The sequence below is a fragment of the Nicotiana tabacum genome, chromosome 15 (assembly GCF_000715075.1).
Source record: "Nicotiana tabacum cultivar K326 chromosome 15, ASM71507v2, whole genome shotgun sequence".
Classification (NCBI taxonomy): domain Eukaryota; kingdom Viridiplantae; phylum Streptophyta; class Magnoliopsida; order Solanales; family Solanaceae; genus Nicotiana; species Nicotiana tabacum.
In genome coordinates, this window is record NC_134094.1 from 20,787,429 (window position 1) to 20,814,187 (window position 26,759).

The 26,759-nt window shown below is 36.8% G+C and overlaps 2 protein-coding genes and 1 long non-coding RNA gene across 3 annotated transcripts in view; 1 reads left to right on the plus strand and 2 right to left on the minus strand.

The window, feature by feature from the left end:
• The first annotated feature begins 6,636 nt into the window (after positions 1-6,636).
• On the plus strand, positions 6,637-7,536 carry LOC107777126 (uncharacterized). Its single transcript, XR_001646127.2, has 2 exons — positions 6,637-7,078; positions 7,164-7,536. It is a non-coding gene; the product is annotated as an uncharacterized LOC107777126 (long non-coding RNA).
• Positions 7,537-7,799: 263 nt separating this feature from the next.
• On the minus strand, positions 7,800-8,805 carry LOC107777125 (uncharacterized). Its single transcript, XM_016597112.2, has 2 exons — positions 8,251-8,805; positions 7,800-8,175 (listed from the first exon to the last, which is right to left on the minus strand). The coding sequence occupies exons 1-2, from the start codon at positions 8,539-8,541 to the stop codon at positions 8,047-8,049; spliced, it is 420 nt and encodes a 139-aa protein (XP_016452598.1). The 5' UTR covers positions 8,542-8,805; the 3' UTR covers positions 7,800-8,046.
• A 15,844-nt stretch (positions 8,806-24,649) lies between these two features.
• The window catches only part of LOC107758999 (B3 domain-containing protein REM10-like), a 159,213-nt gene continuing 157,103 nt past the window's right edge, over positions 24,650-26,759 (minus strand). The window contains exon 7 of the mRNA XM_075230644.1: positions 24,650-24,707. Coding sequence (XP_075086745.1) covers positions 24,667-24,707 — 41 coding nt within the window. The 3' untranslated portion in view covers positions 24,650-24,666. The remainder of the gene's footprint in view (positions 24,708-26,759) is intronic.

Sequence of the window (26,759 nt, forward strand, 5' to 3'; positions counted from 1 at the left end):
TCCGTAGGGAGTTTATTCCCAACAAATGGGCTGTCTATGTATTCTGCCTAGTTTAACTTCTTATTTTTTGTGTGTGATAATGCGATATTGATCTATACATTTGGATAAAATTCGAGCAGTATCTTCCAATGGATTTTGCAAACTCAAATGGCTTGATGAATAGAGGTTGTGAGATGATTCTGATAGATGAAAAATGGAGATCTTGGTCAGTGTCGCTAGGGCCAATGACACATCACGTTGCAATTACCAGGGGATGACAACAGTTCAGAGAACCAAATGATGTCCAAGTAGGGGATACTTGTAAATTTGAACTCATCAACAATGGAACAATACCTATAGCGCACTTCCATTGTGAGTGTTTCGTTACCTCACTTTGTTTTTATGATCTTCCTCCGTGTTATACATGCTTTTCTTTTTCTTCTTTGTCCCTCGGGCTATTAGAATATTGGAGAGACCGGGACTCAAACAAATTCTTTGTGGTGCTAGTGAGATGAAAATATTATGCTACACTTCGATAGAATTATGAGATTCTTGAGAATGTGTTACTTTTGATATTAATGAACCTCGAAAGATTTTATGATATATTGCTTTATAAAATTCAATCCTCCCCCTCCCCCTGACTCCAAAAATAAAATCTTGCTTCAACTTCATTTATTATGTAAACAACTAAAAAAAGTACAACTTTGCGACTGAATAATTCCGACCGATTTAATTCAGTCGCAACTAAATCGGTCGGAAACTTTATTAAAAATACATGTTTATTTTTTTAAAAAAAATTTGGCTCAAAATTACAACTGATTCGATCGCTCAATTACGCGAAAAATACCGCAATATTTTTATTTATGGTTTGCGACTGAATCAGTTGCAAATATTAAAAATTTTAAAAATAAAAAATTAAAGACTGCGACCGATTTGGTCAGAATATGCAATTAAAACGAGGTCTGACTAGTCAACAGCATTTGCGACCGAATCAGTCTCAATTTTGAAAATTCAAATTTCAAATTTATGACCGATTCAGTTGCAAATCGTTTTTTTGTAATACACCCTAACCCGTTTTTTCTTCTTTCTTCTCTAACTTATTTCCCTCTCCTCCCCTCTCCTCTTATGCCCCCACCCGTTCTATTTGTTGATTTTATCCGCTAATCTAACCATATTAGGTATGATTTCCCTCTCTCTCACTCGCCCTCTCCTCCTCACCTGCTCCATTTTCCTCGTCCAGCCTCCCCCCCTTACCTCCCAAATTTTCTGTTTCCAAGTTGTTTAACTCGTTTTGGGTACAGGAATCCAATGTCTCATCTCTCCTCCGATGGTGGTTCAGCAGTAGATTCGTTGGTTCACTTTCCAATTTTTTTGCATTAATTTAGCAAAATATTATGTACAAATTAGCTATATAATTTGCAATATAGTATAGATAAATTAACAATAATTTTTGCAATATAATATGTATATAGTGATGTTAAAAATATATTTGTTTAGATTAATTAGCTATTTTTTTTTATTGTTTATATAAATTCTTGTTTAATACTTGTTTATATAAATTCTTGTTAAAGTTTTTTGCAATATAATAATTCTTGTTTATATAAAAAAACAAACTAAAGAAATGTGCTAATACTTCGTATAATTTAGGTTATAATAGTTAGAGTTGAAAAATATTTTAAAGGGTTAGAATTTTTATACATTCAAGTTATGTTAGTTAAGGAACAACTTAAGTGCTAATGCTTCTCTATTTTGGTTTTTCATTTGGAAATTCTCCATGCCCTATCAATGTGTTAATTATATTATTTATTATTGAAATGAAATGAAGAAAATGCAATCAATTAAGTATTAAAGTTCTATCATATGCTAATTTGAAATAAATTAGATTAATTTTTATGTTTTAGGACTTTTTTGTCTTACAATTGTTTAATGTACATATTAATATTGAAGCCACACAAGTATTATAGTAAAATATATAATTAAACTATTTAGATAACCTTTGGGAGAATATAACTTAGTAAGTAGTATAAATTAAAATAAATATGTCAACTTCTAGTTTTTTTTGTTTGTGTAGATGGCATTTGTGCATCGTAGGTGGATGTATAATAGGAATCATCCCAATCGTGTGGAGTTAAGGGGTGAATTTAAAGAAGGGGTTGCTGGATTTATTGCTAAGACAAGGACACTTGATGATTTTTATATTGAAGGAACGATTAGATGCCCTTGTGTGAAATGCAAGTGTGTTAAGTTATTGGAGAAGATGTTGTTACATGTCATCTTTTTAAAAAGAGATTTATGAAAAATTATTATGTCTCGACTGCTCATAGGAAAAATCTTGATAGCGTAAATAATGGTGATTTTTATAATTCTTTTAGTGGTGAGGAGGGTAGTCCCGTAGTGGATAATAATGTCGAAAATTCTAGATTCAATGACATGATGAGGGATGCCTTTGAGATGTTCCCGGGAGCTTAATCTGAACCAAATGATGAGACTAAGAAGTGTTTCAAAGAGTTAGAGGGAGCTAGTTGTCCGTTGTATGAAGGCTCAATGCATTCCAAGTTGTCTGTTACTGTTCGTTTACTTCAGATTAAGTCGGATAGTTCTATTTCTCAATCGGGCATGAATTCTATCATTGGGATTGTGAATAAACTTAATCAGTATAATATTGACCTACCCAAAGATTTCCACACGGCAAAAAAAATAGTTTCCAAGTTGGGTCTTTCATCAGAGAGGATTCATTGTTGTGAGAATGGTTGCATGTTATTCTATAAGGATGATGCATCTCTAGAGAACTGCAAATTTTGTAACAAGCCTCGTTACAAGGATGCCACAAATGATAAAAAGAAGAATACCCGGGTGAAGGCGATGCACCCCGTATACCAAGGTTAAAGAGGTTGTATACATCAATGAGCTCTACTCCTCATATGAGATGGCATTATGAGCATAGAAGACCAGATGGTGCTCTATGTCATCCTTCAGATGGAAAAGCATGGAAGCATTTCGATATGGTGTTCCCAGACATTGCTAATGAACCAAGAAATATTAGATTGGGATTATGCACTGATGGATTTACTCCATTTGCAGTCTCTGTTGCACCATATTCATGTTGGTCGGTGTTTGTTACGACGTATAATCTTCCACCTGAGTTATGTATGACAAGTCCATATTTGTTTCTAACTTGTATTGTTACAGGTCCACGCAATCCAAAAAAGTTGATTGATGTTTACATGCAGCCTTTGATTGATGAATTAAAGTTATTGTGGCATCAAGGCTTGGAAACATATGACGTATCAACTAAGCAAAACTTCAGATTGTGTGCTGCTTTAATGTGGACTATAAATAATTTTCTTGCTTATGGAATGATGTCCGGGTGGTCAACTGCCGGAAAGTTAGCTTGCCTGACCTGTATGGAAGATACAAATGCATTCACTCTGAAACATGGAGGTAAGAACACATGGTTTGACTGCCATCGCGGCTTCTTGCCAATGGATCATGAGTTTAGGGGAAATACTAGTGCATTTATGAAGAACAAAACTGATTATGATGAGCCACCATCCGTCTTGTCTCCAAAAGAGATTTGGAACAAAGTTAGGGATCTGCCTAAGGTAATATAGTATCCCCTCGCTAATAAGATACCTGGTTAAGGTGTTACACATAACTGGACTAAACAGAGTATATTCTGGGAGTTAACTTATTGGAAGCACAATCTTCTTCGGCATAATCTTGATGTCATGCATATCGAGAAGAACTTTTTTAACAACTTGTTTAATACTGTGATGGATGTCAACAACAAGACAAAGGATAACTTGAAGGCATGGATGGACTTAAAGGAATATTGTAGGCGAAGTGAGTTATACCTGACATATTTGAACAACAAGATTCAGAAACCCAAGGCAAGTTTTACCTTCACCTTGAAGGAGAGAAGAGAGATTTGTAATTGGGTTAATACTTTGAATATGCGTGATGGGTATGCATCAAATATGTCTAGGTGTGTTGACATGAAACAAGAAAAGTTGACGTTTATGAAAAGCCATTTTTTCATGAGCAGTGGAATTTCTAGAGACAGGTACCAGATCAGAAAGAATATGTGGCAACAATTTAAGGTAAGAATAAATTATTTTTTATTTATACTTATCCTCATTCGTCTAATATTATTTATTCAATTTTGCAGGTTAGGTGCGTATGGCAGCCAGCACTTGAAAATCTGGTGAATGAGAACTTCGAGAAGAGAGCACAGAAGCGGATATCATATTCACATCATGTTGCTAGAAAAGATGGCAACATGCCTGATTGGATACGTGAAGATGATTGAAATTAGCTTTTGGCAAAGTGGAACATCCCTGAGTGGAAGAAGAAGAGTGAACATTGCAAAGTTAAACAGAGCTTCTACTAAGGGTGGATCATTGCATAATGGAGGTTCTATTAGTTTTGCAGCCCAACATTTGAGAATGGTAATTTCATTAAAATATTTTCTTTGTTTTGAAATTTGGAGTATTGAACATATATATATATATATATATATATATATATATATATATATATATATATATATATATATATGTATATGTATATATATATATATATATATTTTCAGAAAAAGGAACGTGGGGGAGATGTGAACTATGTTGAGGTCTTTGTGGATATCCACAAGAAGAAGAAAAAGGATGGATCGAACCGCGTGCTTCAGAGACATTTGTATGATCCTAATACCAACACTATATTATTTTTCCTTCTTGGTTTATTTTATTTATATAACGTGTATTATTTTTATTTCAGGACAAGTATCATATTGATCTTGATGCATGGCGACAAACTCAGCCTGAAGGAACTCAGCCGGCCCCCGAGGATATGAATGTAATTTGGACACAGGCGGCTGGTGGCATGAATAAAGGTATAAATATTATGTAATTATCTATTTTGGTATTAATTTGAAAGTTGTTTGTTTGTTTTCTTACTTCTTTTACTTTTTTTTCTTTTATTTCTCGTGAAAATAATAAATAAAGGTCGAGTCTACGGGATTGGAGTGCAGCCATCCTCTAGTCGTCCACCAGCAGCATTATTCAGTGGGGCATCGGTTTCCCAAGAAGACATGGAAGCTATGCGTCAAAAAGTGGATCAAATGTCGCAAGAATTTCAAGCAACTAAGGCTTTGATCCAAAAATTATTTTAAAAAAAAGCAAGAAAGGAGATACAATAGAGTATTCTGAGTCTAAGGAGGAGACTGATTCTGAATAGGGTATTTGAATGTTTTAGAGTTAAAGTTAGAGACAAGTTTGATAGTTGGTTGTTTGATATTTGGATTGTTATATTAGGTTTTTGATTAATTGTTAGGTGTTTGGTTGGCTGTTTACTTTGGCATGTGGTGTAATTAGAAATACAAGATGATTCTGCTTAAAAATGCCCAGATTTGCGACTGAATCAGTCGCAAATTTCACCAAGAATTACCCGAATTTGCGACTGATTCAGCCGCAAATTGAAAATTTCTAACAATATTTAATTAAGATTTGCGACTGAATCAGTCGCACATGTACAATTTCTGAAAATTTTAATTAATTAATAATTCAAGATTTGCGACTGTTTCAGTCGGAATAATTAATTAAAAATTAATTTTATTTTTAAATTTTCCGACGGAATCAGTCGAAACACTAAATTTGTATTTGTTTTTTAATTTCTGGTCAGCGACTGAATCAGTCGCAAAATTAGCGACCGATTCAGTCGCAAAATACTTTAATTCAAATGTCCCGTATTATTCAAATTGCGACTGAATCCATCGCTAATATTGCGACTGATTCAGTCGCAAATATATTGCGACCACGTGTTTTTCGACTGACACTTTTCAGTCGTAAATCCGTCGAAAAAACATGATTTCCGACTGATTTGACGGTCGCAAATTTGTTATTTTTTAGTAGTGGTAGTGATTAAGTCTGCTAAATTTAGATTCATAGCAAAGAGAGTCTATGTTATGCTAAAAGAAATTTTGCAGGTAAATATTCAGAAAAGGATGGCAAGCATGAGAGAAGCACTTGACAAGGTAATGAAGTAGTTGGTGATGGGCAAGGGAAAAGAGCACTGAAGATGTTTTTGTATCTAGTACATGTTGCTAGTCTCAATAAAGAATGTACTTTGATTTTTTGTTTTTCAAAAAGCAAAACTTGCTTTTGTATGCGTTTAGCATTACTAAACTCTAAGATTAAGTCACCATTTTTTGTTTATATCATGACACCAGAAGACTAACATAAGTATGAGTAGTTGTATTATGCATAAAGTAATTTTCCCACTACATAGTTGTTGGTTAAAAATACAAACATTTTTTGGAGTTAAATACGAACATTTTTGTCGTAGCCATCCATTAGCAATGTAATAATTTTTAATACATGGATAAACATGTATAAAAACAAAATTGTCTTTTCAAAACTTTAATACACCAGACCAAATCATCGATAAAAAATAATTTCAACATAATTAATTCCAACATTATTAATACACCATATTTAATACTAATCTTATACATTTTACCAAACGATCCATTAGAATTAAAAAGGCCAAACCCATAAACGGCCCCTTAAACTCTTCCCCGTTTTTTATTTTGACACATTTACTTTGATCTTTTCTATTTTGACACTCCAACCCATTCCCTCAAATGCCACTTAAACATAAGACGTTGACTTGTCACATTGAGTTAGTTTCCATACTAAGGTCGCGCGTGAGTCTCTAATTTCAGTCTCATTTTAACCGTAATAAATCTTACCGTTGGGCCCCCTTTTATACCTATTTTCCCTATCTCTTTCTTCATTAACAACTACAAAATAAGTCCTAAATCTCAAAAGCTCCATCCCCATGAATATTCAAAGACTGTATTTTTTCTTCAATTCGTTGAACTTACGTTAAATTTATAGGAAATTGTACTCTATTATACTAGTTGTCTTCTTCATCATCCCAAATTTAGAGTTTGAACTCCATATATGTTGTAGCCATGTCGCAAAGAGAAGAGAGTTCTCAAATGGCATTGGATTTTTGTTGTTGTGGTTTTAACGCAAAACTGAAAATTTCACAGTCCCCCAAAATTCCAGGTCGTCGATTTTAAGGGTGTAAATTGGACAAAGTAAGTCAACCATCTTTTTGCACTTCTGCTTAGCAAATTGGGTTAATTTTTTAAAAAAACATTTCTGATTCATCTTTTTTTGAAGGATTGAGGTGCTTGCGACTACTTTAGATGGTATGACGAAGACTTTCTCGATCAAGCTAAGAAGACCATTAATGGTTTGCTAAAAGGGTCAAAGAAAATGAAGCAAAATTGGCTTGGGAAAGGAAGAAGTGGATTCTTGTGTTTATAGTCGTGTTCATTGCGTGGAATTATTTGGTCATGCCTGTATTTTGTTGATTAAAGCTAAGAAGACCATTGTTGAAGGTTGCTTGCAATATTATTGTTAGTTTTTGGGTAGGATTAAAGGTTGATGGCAATCTTGTATTTGTTAATGAAAAAAACTGAATCTTGTACTTATCTATGTATTGTCTTTTGTATATGTACATTTATGAAGAAATGAATTAGTCTTTGTTGAAGGTTGGTGGCTGACTTATTATTTCTTTCGCTGCATAATCTGTTAAAATGGAAAATAGTTGAAGCTCTGAAATTGGCTAATACTTTGGTCTTAAAGTTGTGGCATTTGCTAACAATAGAAGGAACAAAGCAACAAGTTGTTTCTAACACGAAACCAAAAGCAACAAAGCAACAGAAATGTTAACAACGAAAATTTTCTAATACAAAACCAAAAGCAGCAAGCTGTTTCTAACAACTTTTAGACCACCAACAATGTCAACAACAACCTTGACTTAACAACTGGTAGAACACAAACAATGCCCTGAAACATTGATTACTTAAGTTTGCAATCACAAAAAATATAGCTTAATTGTTACAGTTGCAATCTCAAAAAACACCAACAATGTCAACAACAGAAGGACTTAACAAGTACTACAACATAGATAAAAGACTTATAAAGCAGCTTAGTTATTTTCTCCCTCCATGGCTTGGCTGGAAGGCCTCATATTCTTGACAACACTCATTCTTTGAAGCTAAAAAGTTGTCACTGCCTTTTTTCCTTTCCATTTCAAATCATTAGGTGTAAATCCAAGGTCTATATCAGCTGCAGATGCATCCATATATGTACCAGGTGCTATCACCCTCTCAAAAGGGTTACCAGGCTACAAAATAATAACATATTAGAGTTTGCTATTAACTTAAAGAAGAAAAAAAATTATAATAGAGTTATGGCTTACATTCATGACAATTCTTCCACTCATTGTGTCTTGATAAACACCATAACCAGAATGCCTAGGCGCCTTATATCCTACTGTTTGCTGAGTTTCAGATGTTTCTTGTGTGCCTATGCCCCTTCCTTCCATAGCAGTAGCTGCTGATCTAAAATATCCCCTTACTAGACCATTCCCCTTTCCCCTTCCCCTTCCCCTTCCCTTTCCTCTTCCTCTTCCTACAGAACTTGACTGACTTTGACCACATATTTTCACAGCAGATGTGTCCTCACAAATTGAGGATGGAATGGTAGGCATGATTGAGGTTGGTTGCCTCCTTGGAGTTGGCTGACTTCTTTAGGTTGATTGACTAACTTAAGTATCTACCATGTTAGGCTAGAAGCATAAATAGTTAGTGTGAATTATAGAATACTAAAATCATAGAAATTAATTGATCTTACCCATGATTTGCATGAAGTTTTGTTGTGACCTAACTGATGACTTTGAACAAGTCATCTTCACTCCTTTCTTTGACAGCTTGCCATGTTTCTTTCTTGGCTCATCCTTTGATTTTCTCCTGCATATTTTTGGCCTTCCTGACATTGGTTTTGGTTCAGGTGGCTCAATAGAGGGATTTGATAATTCTGGCCACATCTTCATGTTGTGAATAGGCTGTATAAAATACTGGTAAGCTTTCATAAAGGTGGTCTTTATGTACCAATGTTCAACCAAGTCATCTGGATTCTGTCCTAAGTGATATAGGGAGAAAATAGCATAAGGACATGGAATTTCTCTCAACATCCAGGTTCTATAAGTGCAAGTCTTCTCACTTAAATCAACAATATGCTTAATATCACCATTAGAAATCTCAAAACCATTATCCCCATTCCAAAGAACTTTACATCTCTTAGATGCATCTTTATTTTTTTCTAAATTCATTCTTGCTATTGGGGATATATCTGTTATCCACTTATCAACAAATCTCCTCATATCAATAGTTCTAATCATCAATTTGTGTCTGATTTTATCTAACATAGTTATAATTGACCAATGCCTAGGTACCATTATCCATAAATTAAATGTCTCACACATATTATTTTCAACAGCATCACATTTAGACATAGGACTAAAGTATGCCCTTACCCATACTTCTTTGTTGTAATCCAAAATATCCTCACATATGTTTCACCCCAGCATTCTCAATCTTGCAAGCTCATCTTTGAACTGCACTACAAAGGATGACTTGGCACATCTCCAGAAATATATCCTTCTTTCTTCACCTTTTCATTTCTTTGCCCAGTTGGATCATATATGTCGAGCATACATCCTATGCTCTGCCATTGGTAAACAGTCTTTAATTGCAGGTAGTAATCCATGTAAAAATAGCAGACAACGGTAAATTTAATATCATTTAATTGAAGTTTAAAATAACAGACAACAGTAAAATAAATGTAAGCTGGAGATTACCTTTTGACTGTCAGACATTACTGTTAAGTTAAAACCATCTCCTAACTCCAAGTCAGCACTTAGGTGTTTGTTTTGAACCATGTACGAGAGTGTTTTGTCTTTTGGTCCACAACTGCCCATGCTATTGGAAATATCTGATTGTTCCCATTTTTGCCAACAGCTACCAGTAATTCACCTTTACATAGCCCTTTCAAGAAGCATCCATCAAAACCAATAATTCTTCTGCAACCTTTTAACCAACCCTTTTAAGGGCATCAAAACAGACATAAACGTAAACAAACATGTTCTTCCCTAGTACAATGTCCCTGTTAGTTCTGATCCAGCAAGAACTCTCTCGATTTGTCCTCCTAATCATATCAGCATAATCAGCCAATCTGGAAAATTCTAGCTTCCAGTCCCCCATAAACGCTTTCATTACAATTGCCTTATCCTTGTATGCTACAGTCCTCCCAACATATAAACCAAGCTTCTGTCTAACCTATTCTTGAATCTCTCATAGTTTAATATTTGGCTGAGATACTATCATGTTCTTGTATTTTCTGGCAATGTATTTAGAAGTGCACAACTTGTTTTTATTTTTATTAGTGCACTTATGTCATGGATGGTACTTCTTCACCATGAAATCTCCAGAATCTCTGTCTCTACTTGCATATAGCTCCCATTGGTACAAATCCTTACTTTTGCACTTAACTCTAACTCTATGTTTTTCATTAGGCCTAAGTGTAAGCTGCACTTTGTTCTCAACAGCATAGGATTGAATAACCTTCCTAAATTCTTCAACACTTTCAAAGACCATACCAAGTTAAAAAATAGCAAGCCAGCAGTTTGGATAAAACCTAAGCTTCTTACTACTTCTTCTAACTGGCAGGTCAACACCAGGTTGAGCAAGCACATCTAGCTCATCTTGACTGTCATCACTTCCTATGTCACTACTATCATAGTAATCCTTACCCCCCTAATTTACCAGCATATTTATCTCTCTTACCTGGCCTATCAATGTCATCAAAACCTTTGTCTGCGCCGGCTTTCCCTAGATCAACCTCCTCTGTTGGAGTAGGTGACTTTCTTTGTTTCTTCAGCCTTTGTTTCCCCTTTTTCTTTCTGCAGATTCTTTTTTTTGTTTTTATAGCTCTTGACTCCTCATCTAATTCATTATCATCTCTCTCATGTATATCATCTAAATCAGTGTCACTATTAAGCAAATATGACAAATCTAGCTCTGAATTTTCATCACCATTACATTCGTATTTTCAGCAACACTGTCTACTACATCCTCCAGAACTTCATCACCATACTGTTGTTCTGCATTTATATCACCTAAACCACCATCTAAAATTGTCCTAGTCTCATTATTAGTGGCTTCAACCATCTCGGGCCCACAAATAAGAGCAGTTGGGACCACCTCCAAAGCAGGTTCTTCAATAACATGATTAACAAATATGTTCAGGATCTGCTCTTTACAGTAGGAGACAATATTATACAATTGTTTATCATTTTCAACCAGTACGAATTTTTTTGACCTAGGGTTAAAGACATAAAAAACCCTAATAATAACATACCCCAGTTGCCTTGTATAATACAATAATTCAACCAATGAAAAATGGTCTTTATCTATTGAATACTCGTTTGCCTCATTCTCACCAACGTATTTGGCGACAAGATCTTCAATAAAAGTACCACCATGGTGGAAACGGACAAGAATATATTCTTCAACTGACATTATATCAACTCTACTCTACAATGAAAAGGAAAAATGTCAAAAGAAGGTCACACGCCAGAAGATTCAAAAACAAGATATAAAAACCATAACTGTAAAAAAACACCTTTAAAACAGGGGTCTGTAAGAACTTACCAACAACAACCAGATGAAATAGAGCAAAAATTCAAGCCTATGTTCCCAGTATAGCCTTCACACGAACGAAAATCCACTGAAAATCAATGGTTTCATCTAATAAGGTTTGGGATTTTGGTTAGCGGGGTGAGAGAAAGCATATTGATTTAGGTAAAAATGAAAAGGGTTATTTTGTTTTAACCCTTTGACCCGTCGCTGGTTAGTCGGTGTACTATACTGAAATTCAGAATATGAGACGGATCCCCGACATACTTTCAGAGCATGGATACATGGAACACTGGATGGACACCTGATAAACTAGGTGGTTACGCAAGTTCATAAGCTACCTCTCCAATTTTCTTAAGTATCTTAAAAGGCCCAATATACCGAGGGCTCAACTTGCCCTTCTTCCCGAACCTCAACACACCCTTCATAGGTGAAATCTTGAGCAGAACCTTCTCCCCCACCATGTGAACAACATCACTAACCTTCCTGTCGGCATAACTCTTCTGTCTAGACTGTGCCGTGCGAAGCCATTTCGGAATCACTTTGACCTTCTCTAAAGCATCCTGAACCAAGTCAGTACCCAATAGCCTAACCTCACCCGGCTCAAACCAACCTACCGGAGATCAGCACCGTCTCCCATACAAATATTCATATGGAGCCATCTAAATGCTTGACTGGTAGCTATTATTGTAAGCAAACTCCGCGAGTGGCAGAAATTGATCCCAAGAACCCCCAAAATCAATGACACAAGCGCGTAGCATATCCTCCAATATCTAAATAGTGCGCTTGGACTGTCCGTCCGTCTGAGGGTGAAATGTTATACTCAACTGAACTTGTGTGCCCAATTCTCGCTACACTGCCCTCCAAAACTGTGAGGTAAACAGCGTACCCCGATCTGAAATAATGGACACTGACACATCGTGTAGGCGAACAATCTCGCGAATATAAATCCCAGCCAACCGCTCCAAAGAATAATTAGTACCGACTGGAATAAAATGTGCAGACTTGGTCAACCGATCTACTATCACCCAAATAGCATCAAACTTTCTCAAAGTCCGTGGGAGTCCAACTACGAAGTCCATGGTAATACGCTCCCACTTCCACTCCATAATTTCAAGTCTATGTAGCAATCCTCCCGGTCTCTGATGCTCGTACTTTACTTGTTGACAATTTAAACACCGAGATACAAACCCAACTATATCTTTCTTCATTCGCCTCCACCAATAGTGCTGTTTCAAATACTGATACATCTTCGCGGTGCCTGGATGAATAGAGTACCGCGAACTGTGAGTTTCCTGGAGAATCAGCTCACGCAAACCATCTATATTAGGTACACATAGCCTGTCCTGCATCCGCAATACATCGTCATCTCTAATAGTGAATTCCTTGGCATTACCGTGATGAACCGTGTCCTTATGGACAAGCAGATATGGATCATCATACTGGCGCTCTCTGATGTGATCATATAAAGAAGACCGAGAAACCACATAGGCCAAAACTCGATTCGGCTCGGAAACATCCAATCTAATAAACTGATTAGCCAAGGCCTGAACATCCAAGGCTAAAGGTCTCTCTGCTACCGGTAAGTATGCTAAGCTGCCCAAACTCACCGCCTTACGACTCAAGGCATTGTCCACCACATTGGCCTTTCTGGGATGATAGAGAATGGTGATATCATAATCCTTAAGCAACTCCAACCACCTTCGCTGCCACAAGTTAAGATCCTTCTGTTTAAACAAATGCTGTAGACTCTGATGATCGGTATATACCTCACACTAGACACCGTACATGTAATTCTGCCAAATTTTCAAGGCATGAACAATAGCTGCTAACTCAAGATCGTGGACTGGATAATTCTTCTCATGTACCTTTAACTGTCTGGATGCATAGGCAATCACCCTACCGTCTTGCATCAGCACTGCGCCGAGACCAATACGCGACGCGTTACAATATACAGTATAAGACTCTAAACCTGTAGGCAACACCAATACTGGAGCTATAGTCAAACATGTCTTAGCTTCTGAAAGCTCTCTTGACATTCATCCGACCACCTGAACGGAGCACCTTTCTGGGTCAGTTTAGTCATAGGTGATGCAATATACAAGAAACCCTCCACGAAACGACGATAATAACCGGCCAACCCGAGAAAATTCCGAATCTCGGTAACTGAGGATGGTCTGGATCAATTCTGAACTGCCTCTATTTTCTTCGGATCCACCTTAATTCCTTCACTAGACACTATATGTCCCAAGAATGCCATCGAACTAAGCCAGAACTCACACTTAGAGAATTTGGCATAAAGTTTCTCAGGAATTTGGCATAAAGTTTCTCAGGAATTTGGCATAAAGTTTCTCAGCTCTCAGCCTCTATAATATAATACCTAAGTGTTGTGCATGCTCCTCCTGGCTACGTGAGTACACTAGAATATTATCAATAAATACTACGATAAATAAATCAAGATATGGCTGAAATACACTATTCATCAAATGCATAAATACTGATGGGGCATTGGTTAGCCCAAAAGACATCACAAGAAATTCATAGTGGCCATAACGAGTTCTGAATGTCATCTTCAGAATATCTGAATCCCGAATTTTCAACTGGTGATACCTAGATCTCAAATTAATTTTTGAGAACACCCTCGCTCCCTGAAGCTGGTCAAATAAGTCATCAATACGCGGCAAAGGATATTTATTCTTGATCGTCACTTTGTTCAACTACCTATAGTCAATGCACATATGCATTGTACCATCTTTATTTTTCACAAACAGAACCGGTGCACCCCAAGATGACACACTAGGCCTAATAAACCCCTTTTCAGGGAGTTCCTGAAGTTGCTCTTTCAATTCTTTTAACTCAGCTGGTGCCATACGATACGGAGGAATAGAATTAGGCTGAGTGCCCTGCACCAAGTCAATACCGAAATCAATATCCCTGTCGGGTGGCATACCCGGCAGGTCTGCAGAAAATACATCCGGAAAGTCTCGCATGACCGGTACTGAATCAATAATAGGAGTATCACTATCAACATCTCTCACGAAGGCCAAATATGACTGACATCCCTTTTTAACCATACGTTGGGTCTTCAAATAAGAAATTACCCTGTTAGGAACAAAATTTAGAGAACCTCTCCATTCAACCTTTGGCAATTCCGGCATCGTCAACGTCACGACTTTTGCGTGACAGTCAAGAATAGCATGACATGGAGACAACCAATCCATACCCAGGATTTCATCAAAATCAACCATACCAAGTAATAAGAAATCAACTTTAGTCTCCAATTTCCCAATAGTCACCACACACGACCGATACACACGGTCCACAGTAATAATATCGCCCACCGGTATAGATACACAAACAGGTGAAACTAAGGACTCACAGGGCATATCCAGGTAATGAGCAAAATACGATGATACATATGAATAAGTGGAACCAGGGTCAAATAATATAGAAGCCTCCTTGTGGCACATTGAAAACAATACCTGTGATTACTGCGTCTGAGGCAACAACATCTGGCCTGGCAGGAAAAGCATAGAATCGAGCATGCCCGCCACCTGATCGGCCTCCCCCTCTTGGGCGACCCCAAGCTGCCTGACCCCCACCCCGAGCTGGCTGGGCGGGTGATGTAACTGCTGGAGGTGGTGTCGTTGGTCGAGAACTATGCTGTGGAGCCCCACTCAACAACCTAGGACAATCTCTATTGAAATGACCCCATTCTCCGCACTCGAAACAACACCTCCTCTGACGGAACTGCTGCTCCTGATAACCTGAATAATTACCTGTAGAAGCCTGAGCAGACGAGGCATGATGAGAACTCTGCGCTGGTAGTGCACTGAATGAAGACTGGCCTGAGTGAGCACTGTAAAAACTGTGGCTAGCTGATTCACCATGATGAGCTGGACGACCCGCCTGAGCGTATCTGTAAGAACGACCCCTACCGCGGTAAAACTGACCCCATAAAGGAACACCGCTGAAATCACTCGAACCATGAGGCCTCTTAGCCTCCCTCTCAACCCGCTCCTGGCTACGAACCATCTCAATATGACGAGCAATGTCGACAACCTCGTCTAAAGTAGCACCAGACACTCTCTCTCTAGTCATGAGTAATCGCAGCTGAAAAGTGAGGCCATCTATGAATCTCCTGATCCTTTCCCTGTCTGTGGGAATCAACCAGATAACATGATGGGCCAATTCTAAAAATCTCATCTCATATTGTGTCACAGACATATCACCCTGACGAAGCTGCTCAAACTGCCTATGCAGCTCCTTTCTGCGGGACCGAGGCACGAATTTCTCCAGGAATAGACTGGAGAACTGCTGCCAGGTAAGGGGTGCTGCACCGACCGGCCTACACCTCTCGTAAGAGTCCCACTATCTGTAGGCAGCCCTAGAAAACTAAAAAGTAGTGAATGAGACCCTACTGGTCTCTAGAATACCCGTTTTCTGAAGCATCCGCTGACACTTATCCAGAAAACCCTAGGCATCCTCTGACTCAGTACCGCTAAATAGTGGAGGTCGAAGCCTCTCAAATATCTCAAGTCTCATCTGCTCATTATCTGCCATAACAAGAACTACCGGGGCCTGAGCAGCTGCAACCGGCTGGGCTGGTAGTGCCCTCGGTATCTGAAATCCCTGTACTACTTAGTCTGGAGTACGGGCAACGGGGGTATGAGTACCTCTCCCAGCCTGAGAAGCAGCAGGTGCGGCCTGAGCCGAAACCACCTGAGCAAGACCAGTGCAAGCCGCCAATATCTGGGCCAAAGTCTCCTGAAGGCCTAGAGTCTCAAGGGGCACAGCTGGTGCCTGAGTTGATCTTGTCGGCTCAGCTATATCCGGAATCTGCTCCTGAGCTGGAGCAACTAGTGGAACTACAGGTGCTGGTCCAACTGTTGTACAAGCTACAACTCGACCTCTACCTCGTCCCCGGCCTCTACCACGGTCCCGGCCTCTCGCGGCCCTAACTGGTGGCACCGGTGGCTGATCGTCCGATCTGGTAGTACATGTCCTCACCATCTGTGAGAGAATAGAATAGCAGAAATTTAGTTTCCAGAATCAACAAATTCGCACGACAGAATACAAGAAAGTGAAATTTTCCTAAGGGTTCCGCAGCCTCTCGAAGATAAGTACATACGTCTCCATACCGATCCGCAAGACTCTACTAAACCTGCTCATGACTCGTGAGACCTATGTAACATAAGCTCTGATACCAACTTGTCACGATCCAAAATCCCAACCTGTCGTGATGGCGCCTATCTCGATACTAGGCAAGCCGATAATCTCAATAGACCACAATTTCTCTTAAGTTTGAAAATACAATAATTTAATACAATACAAAATCCTATAAATACTGACACGAACACTCCCCAAAATCTGGTGTCACTGAGTACATGAGCACAGAGGCGGATCCAAGATTTAAAGGGTCCGAGTGCCAATTTTTTTGAACATAGTCATATTACAATTTACATTGTCTAATAGGGTATAAATTTAATCGGTTTGGTCTATTTGGGTTTCGGTTCGGGTTATTCGTCTTTGGTATTAATATAAACAAATCGATCGAGAAAAAAGATTACGTAATAATTATGATAACTTGAAAACAAAACATAAACAATCAACTAGATTATGCATTTTGTACAAGAAGAATGACTTGTTATCACTTTATATTTAGATACTTAAGGCAAAAACTTATACTAATAAGCACTCTAAATATTAAGTAAGTTTACGAATATTTTTCAATTTATATTTTTCATAAAAATTAACTCACTCGATATTATATACAATTGTCCTACTTTAGAGCAACCTGACAAAAAAATAAACTTTCATCATTGATTAAAACAATAACTTATTCAAGGATTCTTTTTTTTTTTTTTTTTTGGTTTCTGCAAATAGATTTTCAAAGTTTTGGTCCCGGAGAAAACAGTTAATTTTTCTTTATCTATTGATAAATTACGGAGGAGTTAGGAAAGTGCAACAATGGAGATTTTTTTGAATAAAAATAAACTAATAAGATCAAAGAAAAAGTCAATAGGACCTATTAATAAACAAAAAAGAGCAATTAAGTAAAGAGAAAGAAGAAACAAAGGATCCTCCTGTAATTGTCTTAAATGCACCAAACAAAAGTTTTTAAAAAGATGAGCTAGGCTAGATTCGAACCTGCACCATTTGGGTGAAAGTGACAGTGCCATGCCAGTGGCACCTTGATCCTTTCTGTTACTGAGGGTGCCACTTAAAGTATTTGTATGCATTTCTTCTATATATACATGCATGTATACATACTATTGCATAGTTTCGGCCAAAGCTTGCGGGTGGCGTATCACCCCGTCCCTTACACGTAGATCTGCCTCTGCATGAGCATTTAATATGGATACAAATATGGAACATAAGGTCTATAATAGTATAAGACCACAATACAGTAAACAAGGAGATAGGGACAGAGAGACAAGGTCTGCGAAACACGACAACTACCTCTGAATCTCCTGAAAATCAACTGCGCGAAATAATCAACACCCGCTATGTCCGGGAACACCTGGATCTGCACACGAAGTGCAGGGTGTAGTATGAGTACAACCAAATCAGCAAGTAATAATAATAACTAAGGAACTGAAGATAATGACGAGCTACACAGTTATAGTTCACTTTCAGTAATTCCAGCAAAGAATAGACATGCTTTCAAATCCGGCAGTTTAAGTCAAATCAATTTTTTGTTTACAGTTCAATTTCATGTAATCCGGATATAAAATCTTTCAGAGATTTCACAACAATGGCAGATAGCAATCAAGTGCAATAACAAATGCAAAGCAAGTACAACCTCTTAGGCAACAGTCACTTAACTTATCACTCGGCTCTCAGCCCTCGGCACTCACACTCAATGGGTACCCGCGCTTACTGGGGGTGTACAGACTCCGGAGGGGCTCCTACAACCCAAGCGCCATAATCTGCACGGACAACTTACGTGATGCACGGACAACTTACGTGCTATAATATCCTGCACGGACAATTCACGTGCCATAATATCCTGACCTCACCGGAAGGCCCTCGACCTTACTCAGTCCTCCACCTTTCTAGTCTCTCGGACTCTTAGAAATCACAAAGTCAGCTCAAACAAAGATAACATAATGCATCGACAAATATCAAGAAAGATTGAGGTATGATACGCAAGTAAAATCATGACTGAGCACAAGATAGAAATTAGCAATTAATTCAATAAGTATGTGCCCTTTGTGGGTCCCAACAACACTATCACATAGCCTAAGCATGATTTATAGTCAAATTTCTTCAACACTTAGAGAGCATATAGCTAACAACAAATTATTCAACTTTACAGTTTCACGGGACGGACCAAGTCACAATTCCCTCGGTGCACGCCTACACGCCCGTCACCTAGCATGTGCATCACCTCCAAAATAATCACATGACATAAAATTCCGGGATTTCATATCCTCACGACCTTTGTTTTAAAAGGCGTTTCTGGGGCGATGGTATGGGGCAAAAGTCTCAAGAGGCATACACCCCGCAATTTGGGGCGTACGCCCGGACATTCGGGGCGTACACCCGGGCGTTCGAGATGCGTTTTTTTAGTAAGGAGTAAGCCCCAAAGACTTTTTCAAATTAAAATAAAATTTGTTGAATTAGTCCTTCATATAATACCCAAATTCTCAAAAATCAGTTTGGTAATTACTCAAAAGGTTTAAAAAGGAACTCAAAAGTATTAAATTTAAAAGTAACGACCTTTTTTATTGATTTAAGCCCTAATCCATGGGTTTCTCAATTTTTATCTTGTCCGCTAGTCTGCTAATATCTCCCAAAAGCAACGGATATTTTTTTTTTTTTACAAATACAAAAAGAACTACATTCTTCTTCATAGCAGCAAATTCAAAGTTCAAATTGCAGGTTAATCATCTTTTTTGTTCCTCCATATAGAAAACATTATTCTTTGACTCAAATTACTTGTGCTTGTAAGTAACGTATAATAGATTACTTTGATTAGTTTTTTGTGGGGATGAAGTTTGTGGGGATGGAGCACATATATATATATAGTTTTCTTCAATATTTATGCAATTTTACCTGTTTATAAATATTTACTGTCATTATATTATTTTATAAAATATTAAAAAGTAAATACCTATGGGGCTTACGCCTCGCTGAGGCATATGTAAAACGCCTCGCCTTACGCCCACACCTTTTAAAACACTTTTGTTGAATCAAACTTATCTTTTCTCTCTCTGTTAAGCTGAGGTTAGCTTTTACCTTGATGCCTTTGCCTCACAAATCGGCCTCCGAATGCCTCGAAACTAGTCACAAATAATTCGTTTAAGTGAATAAAATTTATTGGAATTAACTCTATAAGAAAATGCTAATTTTTCATAAAAATCTAAATTTTAGCTCAAAAATCGTCTGTGGGGGGGCCCACGTCTCGGAACTCGACAAAAGTTACAAAATCCGAAAGCCCATTCAACCACGAGTCTAACTATACCAATTTTATCAAAATCCGACCACAACTCGACCCTCAAATCTTCAATTTAAACTAAGAGGGTTTTCAAACTTTTCCAACTTAATTCACCAACTAAATGATAAAACAACCATGGATTCGGGTAATTTAATCAATATTGAGTTAAGAACACTTACCCCGTTATTTTTCTTGAAAAACTCCTGAAAGTCGCCACTTCCCGAGCTCAAATCCGTCAAAAACTGAAAATAGGACGAAGTCCCATCTTTAAAACTTAAACTATATGTCCAGACCTCTCTTCTTCGCGAACGCGACAGGTCCCTCGCGTTCACGAAGCACAACTCAACTGTCCACAAATTTAACCCTTCGCGAACGCGACTGTGGCTTCACGAACGCGAAGCTTTAGCAGCTCAGACCTTCGCGAACGCGGCCGCCACCTCGCGAACACGTAGAACAAGGACCCGGGGGTCCCCAATAGCCTCACTCCTCTTAGCGAACGCGACACCTCTCACGCGTTCGCGATGCACACACAGACCATACCTTCGCGTTCGCGTCCTCCCCTTCGCGGACGCGAAGAACAAAACCTCACACTTAGAAAACACTCTTCGCGAACCCGAGGACCCACTCGCGAACGCGAAAGAGAAAATCAGAAAATTGCAGCAACAGATATCAGCAATCTCACCAATGCCAAAATGATCCGTTAACCATCCAAAGCTCACCTGGGCCCCTCGGGACCTCAACCAAATATACCAACAAGTGCTAAAATATCATACGGACTTAGTCGAACTCTCAAATCACCTCAAACAACGCTAAAACCATGAATCATATCCTAATTCAAGCCTAATGAACTTTAAAATTTTTAGCTTCTACAAACGACTCCAGAACCTATCAATTCACGTCCGATTAACCTCAAATTTTGCACACAAGTCATAAATGATATAACGGAGGTATTCAAATTTTCAAAATCGGATTCCGACCCCGATATCAAAAAGTCAACCCCCCGGTCAAACTTCCCAAAAATTTAACTTTCGACATTTCAAGCCTAATTCCTCTACGGACCTCCAAATAATATTCCGGACATACTCCTAAGGCCAAAATTACCATACGGAGCTATTGGAATCATCAAAATTTAAATCCGAGGTCGTTTACACATAGGTCCATATCCGGTCCACTTTTCTAACTTAAAATTTCAATTATGAGACCAAGTGTCTTATTTCACTCCGAATTCCTTCCGAGCCCACTAATCCGGTAAGTTATAAAATAACTATAAAGCATAAATTGAGCAGTAAATGGGGGAACGAGGTTATAATACTCAAAACGACCGACTGAGTCGTTACAGTTGTTAAGTATACTAACCTATTAAGATGAGTTAACATACCACAATCACAAATATAACCATAAGCATGAGTAAACATGAAAAGCAAAGCTAACAATGAAACTAAAGCCTATGACATCAAAGGGTGGGAGAGTCAGTTAGTTAGACGGTTGCACAACATAGAAAGACATTATCATGACAGCATAGTATTTCGTCAGAAATAAAACTTTCCTTAAATTTAAGCCACATTAAAGAGTCGAGAACTACTGTTGCTGGAAGCTCATGAGAATAACTTTGGAAACTCTTAATAAATTGAAAAACATACTATATAAAAGATTCTCATCATAATTCGAATGATGTCATTACCACTGGTAATAAGATTAACTTTGGGCAATTATCCAAACTCAAGACGCACATTCAAAAGGATTTTTAATTTAACATAAAAGTAAAGACTATAAGTTCGTGCAAATCTCAGCAGGTGCCTGTAATTTCTCTAGTCGTGCTATGAAACATGAGCAAGCAACATATTAGCCACATGTCACTATAACTCTATCAAATTGTATAAGCTATTAATTGCATAAAATGGCAGCATGCAACAAGGCAGATCTTTGAATATGTGCAAAATTGAAAGAAAATAAAGCTTTTATTAAAATTTCTAAACAATTGAAAACAACATGTACCATCCATTTCTTCTACTCAACAGTAACATATAAAACCCAATTAACAAAATATTATGACCACTGGTATAAACTAAAGTAACTAAAATATTTCTATAGATTACTTAGAAAATGAGAAGTTCATTCCTTACCTCTCAATATGAGCTACCCACCAAACATATCAAGTAGCTGTTTTTTGGCAGTACTCATCCGCTTCTTTTCCTAGGGTGGCACATACGTTTTTACCTTTTCCCCTAATTTTTATGCCTCACAATATCCACAAATTCAATATACATATCAGTAGTGATTTCATGACTTCTTGGCCTGATACAATATCACCTCAGCCTCCACGTATACGTCATCCCCCACAGAAACTCAATCTCTGATTACTTTAAAAATATGATCTCACTTGTAGTAATGTTTAAAATTAAAGTCACATATCTTCCCAATAGTTCAAAATGATTGGATGAATAATTTTTAAATTTGAAATAATATATTCATATAGATACAACCATGTCAAAATCAATAAGAAATTCTACCATAAAGTAACAAAAACACCAATTAAACTCAATTTTGAGATATGATTAATATAAAAGCTAAACAATGTTCAGAGATAGGATGTTCCGGACACCACAGTTATAAAATATGTTCAGAAATAGGATGGCGGAATCCCCAATGTTTTCAAAATGAGGTCTTTCAAGCTCTACAATCAAAGACGCGACCTTATAGCCTAAAATCATCATTATATGTCAAAACGAACAAAGCATGATGAAATTCAACGTATAATCTGATGCGTTCATAATTGAAGAGAAAAAAGATTGTGTTTGATTAACCAAATATGGTGGTGAGCGTAACTGGTCTAAACGAATTTAACTATAAAGTGAAAACCAAGTGGTTCGCGTTATCACTTACATCTGAGATTTTAGCATCAGCTTCGTCATAGAGCTCTAGGGACATTGAATTGATAGAATTACCAAACGTTTTTACATAACTTTTCTTTCACAACTTCCACTGTCATCTAAAGACAAATAGATAGTCAGAGGATATTACAAAATTGCCGAAAGGACTTCTCTTCAACAATGTATATTACCGTGAGTTATACAGAAAAATTAGTGATGAACTTTTTTCATTTATTACTTCTGATATATAAAGTATGAGGTATTTGAAAGTGCTAAAAAAATTGAACCCTAAACATGTATCAATATCTATTTTCAAACGTGCATGTGAAAAACAGATACAATTACTTACATACGTAGAGGGGCCCCATTTTTGGAAATAATATATATTTTATAGGTATTTAAATAAATAATATGTAGTAGTACTTTTGTGTTTTTCATATAAATGGAAAGAAAATATTTTAGAGTAAATAAAGTAAAAATTTGACTTACTTAAAAATGATAGATTAATAATTTTCAATTTGAGTTGATTTAATAATTCCATTTTTTACTCCTTCATTTCCAATGTTTCAATCTTACTCTTCATATTCCACAACCTACATATCTTCTTCCTTTCTCTTTATTCTTGCTCACCTTCTTGAATTCTTTATCCAATATTTTTTTTCTTTCTCCAAAATTTTATTTTTCACCTTCTTTCTCCAAAAATTTATTAGTTCAAGTGTTCAATAATATTTTTAAGATTTCAATAGTTCTATACTTCTATTACTTTATAAAAAATATAGTATAGTTTTCAAGATTTACAACAAGAATTTTGAAGTAAGACAAGCAACAACTAGATATTTTGGACTCAAAGTCTTCATTCTTCAACTTCCTGAATCAGTAATCGGATAATATCTTTCTAGTATTGTTTTTATTTGATATTTGGTATTTCATTAATTTTATTCCATGCATATCATTTAAGTTTTTTTTTTAAAATGTAAATACTTAGGCCTCACATTTGCCGCCCTGCGTACATATATAAAATTCACGAGTAAATTAAAGAAAAGAATAGGGAACAACAGATACCAATCAAATTTTCATTTCAACCAAACAAAGGGAAAAAAATGGCGAGAGCCCTCACCTGAACCCATAGATTCAACGGAGGCCAGATACAAATAGTAAACAGTATGAAAAAATTCAGATGAAAACTAAGAAGTGAGGCATGGAAGAAGCATTAGAGCATTAAACAAAGAAAAGAATGCAGAAAACTCATACAACTTGAGAAATTGAGAAATCAATAGTGACAACTTGGAACCAAATTTGAGAGGAAAGAAAACGAATTCAAGGTCTCAGAGAAATAGAGTATATTGGAAAGGAAAAAAAAATGACTTCAATGTCTTAAGAAACAATGTTAGGGAAGAAGAAGATCGGATAATTCTCGATTGTACTATCAAGTTGCAGAGAGGCTCCAATTAAATGTGGAATACACGTGTTTAGAGAGGAATAGGATGAAGAAGTTAATTACCAATTTATCCCTAAATAGAAAATTAATTAAATGGTGTTGGTCGTGGGTATAATAGACAAATAGGCATGTGTACTGATTTAATGAAATGGCCCATGTACACAGTACAATTCACATTGAATCTAGTACAACAATCAAGAGCTGTGCTCGTCCTACCCCAACTCCCGTTTCTATATATAGAAAAGAAATTTAGGATTGTCTTCCACTTGAAGAATAATTGGAACTGTTCTTACAATTGTATCTTTGTTACCTTTAACAAGATTATAAGAAATACTATAGGAGTCAATCTCAACCAAATTTAAAACCAAGGACCAAAAGTCCAGTTGCTTCAATGGTCCTCTCTCTTTGCAACCTCTGCAGAATATTTGCCTGCAAAATACATTATTTCATGAAAGTTGTCACAAAAATCTGCTAAGAAGCCAATGATGTAACTATTTGTATGATATCTTTAGTAATGTTATATAATTTTCAAGCTATAATAAAACATGTAAATACCTTTTAAATATTTTCAAATAATAATTATACAATTATGAGAAATGTTACATATAAACCATAAAACTGTGAAGAATCCGAGACCAGTAGGAAAAAAAAGAATCCGGTTTTGCAGAAATTTCATTACCAAATTTTAACTTATTCTTGCCACTATATAAACTCAACTTGATTGTGCAAAACCACCATACAATCATGCAAATCTATGGTAAGCTTTTTATAATCGGAAATCGGGAACTTTCAAAATTAATCTCCAATATAATGTTGTGTCAATAATGTATGTCAAAATTTTAACTTGGGTATACATTATTCAAAACTTTATTGACTGTTAAAACCATTATGCAAAATTTCAACCGTGTCTTCCTTAAACAGCCTAAGCTAGAAAAAAAAGATAATATTAGATAAAAGGATTTAACTAATTATATCTACTGATAGTGCAATAAAACTTTTATACTTCCAATGAAGCTTACCACCCCTCACCCCGTGGCAATTTTTTTTAAAAATATTTTCAGCGATGGTTTTTTCATTTTTTCGGTTTACAAGTTCAAAATTCTACGAGTTCCAAAGTTATGATTTCAGAGATTTATGTGTTTGGAAGTTTACGGGTTTAGAAATTATAGAGTTTACGGGTTCGAAAGTTTGCGGGTTCGAAAGTTTAGCGGTTAAGAAGTTTATCAAATTTATGGGTTAGGAAGGTTGTTGGTTCGAAAGTTTATGCCTTCATGTTTATTGTATCTAAATTATTTATGAATACTCTTGAGAAGTTAATTTCCTTAATTTGCGTATCAAACACCGAAAAATAAGTAAGATTACTACTTGTTTTCCAAGAAAATATTTTTCCACGGAAAATATTTTCTTGCGTTATACCAAACACACCCTAAATGTTTTGCATTTTCCTCTTAGAGGAATATGTGTTCCCTATCAAAAGAATGAAAAATATTTTTCAAAATACCAATCCCTCACCTCTAATCCCACCCACTCTACCTCCACCCTACCACAACCCCCATCCTATTCCGACCCCCATCCTAAATATAAATATTATTAACAGTACTTTATTTTCATGTTGTAGAGAGAGTATGTCACAACCCGAAATTCTCACCTTCGGATCGTGATGGCGCCTAACATTTTACTTGTTAGGCAAGCCAACGTTAGAATAATATTAACCATTTTTAAAATAATTTTAAATTTATTAATAACAAGAAAACAAATGCGGAAGCAAAGTTTGAAATATAGTGAAATAATCCATCAAAACAACGGTGACTAAATACCATCCTAGAATTGGTGTCACAAGTACACGAACTTCTAGAATAAATACAAATAAAGGTCTGAATAAAATAAAGCTATCTGAAACAAACACACAGTTAAAGTAAAGTAGACGGGGACTTCAGAACAGCGAACGTCGTGCAGTTATACCTCAAGCTTCCTCTGAATAGCTGAAATCCGAGCAAGTCTACGGTACGCCGCTGGGACCAACTCCAAAATCTGCACAAGAAGTGCAGAGTGTAGTATCAGTACAACCGACCTCATGTACTGGTAAGTGCTGAGCCTAACCTCGACGAAGTAGTGACGAGGCTAAGGCGGGTCACTTACATTACCTGTACGCAATATTAGAAACAACAACAATAATAAAAATAAATCAAGTAACTTATTTATAATAATTGAAGCCAACTCAGCAGTCATAGCCAATTATCATTTCCATCAATTCAGTTGCAGCGTGCAACCCGCTCTCACAATATATTCACATTCAATTCTGTTGTAGCGTGCAACCCGCTCTCACAATATATTCATTTTTAATCAAGTCTGTTGCGGCGTGTAACCCGATCCTCCAATATAGACTTTTAATAAGTCTGTTGCGGCGTACAACCTGATCCTCCAATATAGACTTTTAATAAGTCTGTTGCGGCGTGCAGCCCGATCCTCCAATATAGACTT